This window comes from Argentina silus (assembly GCF_951799395.1).
Source record: "Argentina silus genome assembly, chromosome: 14".
Lineage (NCBI taxonomy): Eukaryota > Metazoa > Chordata > Actinopteri > Argentiniformes > Argentinidae > Argentina > Argentina silus.
The window spans coordinates 6,913,997-6,921,103 of NC_139668.1; the positions used below are offsets into that span (position 1 = coordinate 6,913,997).

A 7,107-nucleotide genomic window follows, 5' to 3' on the forward strand; every position below is an offset into this window, starting at 1 on the left:
CACAAGGCCTATATTACACTGTCATAATGTTGTCATTCAAGCCAGAGTAGTATATTAGGAGAGAGGCGCCAATGAAGGTGTTGTATCTGCTTTCAGCAATGAACAAGAAAATCTTGAGTAAAGTAGTCAGGTACTTTATTGAACAATAGGAGCCATACATATTAATGTCAGTCCATCTCGCAATGCTTCAAGGAGCGTGACCTGTCAACAACTCATGAACATCAGGCAATATGCCACAGAAGGGGTCCATTTTCTAATGCTTGTGGAGACTCAAATAGTTCCTTCATGCAAACCTACTGTATGGAGCACGTTTCCAGGCAACTGTTTGCTTGCCTGGCTAGCCAGTCTGACAAATAGTGCTAGCTTAGATTTTAAACTTAATAGATACTGCAATTTCAACTGTGAAACTTCTTAGCTAAACTAAAAGTTGTGTGGTTAAATCAATTCAAGAGAGAGATTTTCCAAATGGGTGGTAGTTTTCTTGATGGCTAATCTGTCGTCTTTATGCCAGAAGTATGTATGCCTTAGAAGACAGAGAGGGTTCAAGTTTATAGTGGTCTGGATCAGTAGGGCCTCAACATCATTATCTCAAAAGTGGATGTTACCCTCTGCTGGATTGATGGAGAAGTACAAACTGACTAGCCCAACAGACAGAAACGAAATCTTGTGAGTAATTACTTCTTCCTCTTGCATGACAATGGGGTACACACATTGTTTACATTTACATTTAAATCAAATTACAAACATGTTTCTGTTAGTTGTCCCCCAGCGATGAAATCGGGGAGGCGACTATGATTCGGTTTCTGTCCGTTCGTATTTCACAAGCTTTTTCTCCGACACCACTGGGACAATGATGATGCCACTTTGGTGATTGATGGGTCTTGTCATACAGATGCAGCATTTACGAAATTACAGTGATTGGTTTGAGGTGACGCCGATTCATCATTAAAAACTTCATAATAGGGTGCTAGAGTGTAGCCTAACTAATATTTGAATAATATTTTGAGACATCAACGCAAAGCTGTAATAAGCAATACTGATAATGATTTAAATAAGCACTACACGTACCGCTATCCTTTCAGTCTGTCTACGAATGCAACTGTAGAAGTGTAGCCTAATGCAGTATAGCCTAACGAATTTGGAAATAATATTTTGTGAGTGAAGTCATCGTAATTTGGCCTATATCAATACGGAAATCAGTTTGTAACCAAGGTTTTTAGCCAGTCGCTTTTGTAACCAAATAATTTGCCTGTGCAAATATGTTTGGCTTAGCCTATTGTTGACACTTGTATTAAAAGTAATGGCGTCTTATATCAATAGAGTTAGTACGATAGTAGGCTACTAATGGCTCCTAAATAATTTAGTTTCTCTTTGGTCACAGAAGGTAGATGCACCATGAGAAAAGCCATCCCTGTCCGCAATGGGGACACAGCACTGTAAAACAGAGACAACCAGACTCATAGTAAAAAGTTAATGAATAAACGTCTAAGATTAGTCTGTATATGACAAGGGAGGCTGGTGGAGATAGGTATTGGAGGACAGGCTCATTGTACAACACATGTGTTTGATACCATTTCTCATTCCATTCCATGCATTACAATGAGCCTGTCCTCCAATACCTACCTCCACCAGCCTCCCCTGTCATATACAGACTAATCTTTGACCGCTCTTATAATGGACAAGTGGTGCTATAAGTGGCCTGTCACATGCCTCTCACATGCAAAGATTTGAGTCATCACAATGATATGGAGAATATAGACCAGCTGTGAACTTCCGCAGGATCAGGTCAACTCTGTGAATGAATCATGCATTTCACCGACTTCCTACTTCCTCTCTTTAACATTACTGCAGTTGGTGTCACATAAACAAAATGCTGGCTGCCCAGGCGGATAGTGTGAGGACGCTGGAAGAATGGGAAGCACTCTGGCAGGAGGACAAAGCTGGCTGGCATGACCCCCAAGTACACGAGTAAAAAGCTTGCTTTCATTTACCTTTATAGTTACTTGAATGAAGGATGCCTGTTTAGCATTTAAAGTGTATGTCAGCTTGCAACACCTTTAAGGTTAACTTCATATTCATATGATTAAGTGTTTCAGTGAGCAAAATAGAATTTCCTGTAACTGTGAGGCATTTCATCATTGTCTGAACCACTGTTTTATTTGTTGGTGTGATATTAGTCTTTGTTCAATTTTGATAGGATGCTGGAGGGCAATATTGAGAGAGTTCTTGCCGGACGGGAAAGAGTTAGATTCTTCTTCCCTCTCTGTGGGAAAGCTGTAGATATGAAATGGTGAGTAGAAGAATTGCAATATATTCATTACTAACTTGTCCTGGCCTGCTAAAGTAAAGAGTTCTCTTTTTTTATGAATTCCAGGCTGGCTGATATGGGCCATTCGGTTGTTGGGGTGGAGATTGCAGAGAAGGCCATCAAGCAGTTCTTTGAGGAGAACTACATGACTTACAGTGAAGAAGTGGTTCCTGCCATACCTGGAGCTAAGGTTTTCAAGGTACAGTATATCAGAGAGCTGTTAAGTTAACTGTGTTGATGCCAAAAGGAGATCAGCCATCGATGTAGGGGGAGGAATGTTGAAGTTACAAGTTAATTTGGCTCAGAGAAAGTCAATATTACTGAGTGTTTCTCCTCATTTATTTGTCTGAGAGGTCCAGTCTTTTTGACTGCATTTCTACTAGCAACTGAGCTGGACCAGATAGTGATTGGTGCTGTGAGAGAGGACTAGAGAAACCTGCTGTATTGTATTCCTGCTGCATTCAAATAGTGCCTCCAGAGGTAAGGATATGGTAGGATTCCAGAGGGAAAGGCTCTCGGAAAGCTGCTGTATGGGCATTGTAGTTTGAACTTGAGTTAATCATTCATTGCCTTTTTGCTCCACAGAGTTCTGGGGGGAATATATCCTTGTACCAATGTGATCTATACAATTTCTCCAGGTAAACATGTATGTCGTCTCTCATTTAACAGGGTAATTGGGATTGCATTATATGTCTTAGGTGAGAATTAAGAGGCTGTCTTGGATAAACTCTCACTTTGTTTGACAGTGCAATCGAGGGGCAGTTTGGAGGGATTTGGGACAGAGGTTCCTTGGTGGCCATAAACCCAGAGGACAGAGGAAAGTAAGACCACATGAGATGGACTCCTTCCTTTAGATTCAACATGGAAGCAGGTTATGATGGACACTGGCTAACTCTGTCTCTTATTTTTGTTAAAAAGATATGCTGCTCTGATCATGTCGTTAATGGCCAAGGATTGCAGATACCTCCTTGACACATTTTTGTACAATCCAGAATTATACAAAGGTAATTTTGCCCTGTGCACTATTTGAATTGTTACATGTCACTAGAGCTCATCAGAGTGTAATCTTATCCTTCTCTTTCTCTTCAGGGCCTCCTTTTTTTGTGCCTGATGAGCAAGTGCAAAATCTATTTGGTGAGTTCAGTTAGGAAAAAACAATGGTCTCAGTAATACTCATTCACTCATTGAGTCAGTATTGGATTTTTCTAATTAAACAAAGACCCACATATAATTACATGTGAAGGGTACTATGGGGGAGATTTAGGAGAAATTATGTTGAATATGTTATTGTTTTTTTTTGTTATTCCAGGGAAGAGCTGTGACATAGAGTTGGTGCAGTCCTCAGATGCCCTCACAGACCGACAGAGTGACTTTATAGAGAAAGTGCATCTTATCACCCTGAAGTCCAATTAAGGAACATTTCAACCAATGATGACTCCTTTAGGATTGACTGAGAAGGCAATAAGGGAAAATAAACATAGGATATTCATTATGTGCTGTCTTCTGCACTGTGCATCAGCTGAAATATGAAGCTTGTACTGTGTGACTTGAATTGGTTATTTCATTTTTACTCATGAAGGAATGGGGAACTGTTCTTGGATATACACTCACCGTAAATTGTGGCCATGAAGGGATGCACATGGTCAGCAACAATACTCATATAGGCTGTGGCATTCAAGCGATGATTGATTGGTATTAACGGCCCCAAAGTGTGCCAAGAAAACATTCCTCACACCATTACACCACCTCAACCATGAGAAGGTGTTCCTAATAATTGTTCGGTGAGTGTATATATTATATATAATTAGGCAGTAGGCTTGTGCCAAAATACGAATGGAGAATGCGGGCATCGATCCCGCTACCTCTCGCATGCTAAGCGAGCGCTCTACCATTTGAGCTAATTCCCCTTCCAACACAACAGCTAAAGTGATCTCACCAACGCGTGTCAAACCTAACGGTCCTGCTACACTAATCACGTGAAATCCACGTCTTCAGACAAGCGTGAGACGTAGTCGATAGACTACATTGTATTCTAATATAGTTACTTGCTACCACCGCGTGCGTAAAGCGTAGACGCTGTGTAAAATTAGAATTGGAGTCTATTTCTCCACGCGCGTAAACACCAAGTGCCTGAAATTATAGGTTTCAATGCTTTTTGGACGATAAAAAACATTCACTCAGCTTCATAGCCTGGTAATGAAATATAAATATTGATAATAGTAGTACATGCATACATTAGCAGTACCTGAGAATTGGACGAACCCCGACTCACAGATATAAAACAACAAGTTCAACGTCAGGAATTGATACATTTGAAGTTAATTGCAGAAACAGACGGGCTATTTATTCTGCATTCGCGTCATACTGGGTGTAGTAGAATTATAAAACATGCCTACCATCACCAACAACACAGGCCGGTTAGCTCAGTTGGTTAGAGCGTCGTGCTAATAACGCGAAGGTCGCGGGTTCGATACCCGTACTGGCCACTACTTTTTAAAAAGGTCCCAAACTGTCTTGAAATAACCCCTGCGCTACCTCCGTGGTTAAAGTAACTGTCTATTGCCCTAGTCCCTCATCAAGTCGAGATGTAAACTATCAACATTTTGCTGACCATATTCCCATGGAGTATCAACATCAGAGTAACAAAGAATCTTCAGATGAGTTAAGAGAAAGTCTCACTCGATCTCTAAGTATTTACTGTGAACCAATGTTTCCACATATACATTATGCGTATCCAAAGTTTACGAGAATAGAAGAGGCGTGCTGTCCATTCAATTATGCAGTAGATTTTTAGATGCTTAGTAAGCGTGTCTCAAAATAATTAATGGAGAATGCGAGCGCTCTACCAATTCCCCTTCCAATGTAAGTAGTACAGTACAGTTGAAGTCCATTTTTCTCGAACCCACGCGCAGACACCATCCCGGTGTAGCATCAAAGTTATCCTGAAATTGCTTTATCTTATTGAATTGCCACAATTGCTCCATTATTGCACTAGTTACGCACACGATTTTCAACATGAGCCCATCGTCCAAGAGAGCATAAGGCCGGTTAGCTCAGTTGGTTAGAGCGTCGTGCTAATAACGCGAAGGTCGCGGGTTCGATACCCGTACTGGCCACTGCTTTTAAAGAGTCCTATAAGATTGTTGATCATATTCCCGTGGACAAGCAGCAGAAAACAAATTAATAATCTTTAGATGATGTTCAGAAAAAGTCCCACTGCATATCCAAACATGTACTGAAGCAATGTTTCTGCACACTGGGTAGTAAACATTATGCATGGTGATTCATAGTTTATGATTAGAGAATATGCCTACTGATGATGGAATAGGGCTACAGACAGTTACTTGAACAAAGGAGTTAACACCGTGATTATTTCATGATAGCTGCATGGGACCCTTTAAAAATATTAATCAGAAGGAATTGTTTCTTCCCCCACGCCATCAGAATCGTCAATGATGACCCCACCAGTGCCCCCCTCAAGTCACTCACACATGCACTGTCATCTTAACACATATGCACACACATGATCATCCATATGCTATTTATATTGCTTACTTATATGCATACTGGTTATACTGTTCATATTGTTTATACTGTTTATACTGTCCATACTGTATATTTTTTAGTACTTCTATTTTTATTTGATTGTATTTTAAAACTATTGAATTGTTGCACTACTCTGTGGCACTGTCACTTTTGCATTTCACTGTATACTTGTATGCACGTGACAAATAAAGAATCTTGAATCTTGAATCTTGAACAGGAAACAGAGATGATGTGCTCATTTTGAAGGGCTCATTTAAAAAAAAACAGTGCACAGCTGTCGAAATGCAAGTTGTTAACTGAGAAGGACTCAGGTTCAAGTATACCATTCGTTCTTGACATCGCTGTAGCCTTGCGACAAGCAGGGGAATTAGCTCAAATGGTAGAGCGCTCGCTTAGCATGCGAGAGGTAGCGGGATCGATGCCCGCATTCTCCATTTGTGTTTTGACACAGGCCTACTAAAAAAGCCGACTGCCTACTTGAATGAACAGCATGGCGATCAGCAGGCCTGTCCTTTTCTCGTAAAGTATAGCCGTGCATGATGTGTGTCCAAACATTGGTTCACAGTAAATGCTTGGGTATGGAGTGGGACCTTTTCTGAACCTCTATCTATAGGTGTATGTTGAAGGTGTACATCTAGACTTGACGAAGGACTCGGGTAACGCAAGTACAGTTAATCCAACCAAGGAGTTCAGGTAGTGGTTATTTTAAGATAGCTGCAGTGGGGGATCGGACCCTTTAAAAGGGAGTGGCCAGTACGGGTATCGAACCCGCGACCTTCGCGTTATTAGCACGACGCTCTAACCAACTGAGCTAACCGGCCAAGCGTCTCTGGAGATGATGGGCTCATTTCGAAAACCCAGTGCGCAGCTGTCGAAATGCAAGTTGTTAACTGAGAAGGACTCAGGTTCAAGTATACCATTCGTTCTTGACATCTCTGTAGCCTTGCGACAAGCAGGGGAATTAGCTCAAATGGTAGAGCGCTCGCTTAGCATGCGAGAGGTAGCGGGATCGATGCCCGCATTCTCCATTTGTGTTTTGACACAGGCCTACTAAAAAAGCCGACTGCCTACTTGAATGAACAGCATGGCGATCAGCAGGCCTGTCCTTTTCTCGTAAAGTATAGCCGTGCATGATGTGTGTCCAAACATTGGTTCACAGTAAATGCTTGGGTATGGAGTGGGACCTTTTCTGAACCTCTATCTATAGGTGTATGTTGAAGGTGTACATCTAGACTTGACGAAGGACTCGGGTA

The 7,107-nt window shown here is 41.3% G+C and overlaps 1 protein-coding gene across 2 annotated transcripts; it reads left to right on the forward strand.

The window, feature by feature from the left end:
- The first annotated feature begins 582 nt into the window (after positions 1-582).
- Positions 583-3,819, forward strand: LOC310814857 (putative thiopurine S-methyltransferase). 2 transcript variants are annotated; one of them, XM_083684400.1, is made up of 9 exons: positions 583-666; positions 1,852-1,960; positions 2,198-2,290; positions 2,375-2,507; positions 2,894-2,946; positions 3,055-3,129; positions 3,227-3,312; positions 3,398-3,442; positions 3,618-3,819. In XM_083684400.1, exons 2-9 carry the CDS (start codon positions 1,950-1,952, stop codon positions 3,719-3,721), a joined length of 600 nt encoding a protein of 199 aa, XP_083540526.1. In that variant the 5' UTR covers positions 583-666; positions 1,852-1,949; the 3' UTR covers positions 3,722-3,819. The 2 variants fall into 2 exon arrangements, with proteins under 2 accessions (XP_083540526.1, XP_083540525.1); XM_083684399.1 differs by having other exon boundaries at positions 589-666; positions 1,852-1,968.
- The last annotated feature ends 3,288 nt before the right edge of the window (positions 3,820-7,107 follow it).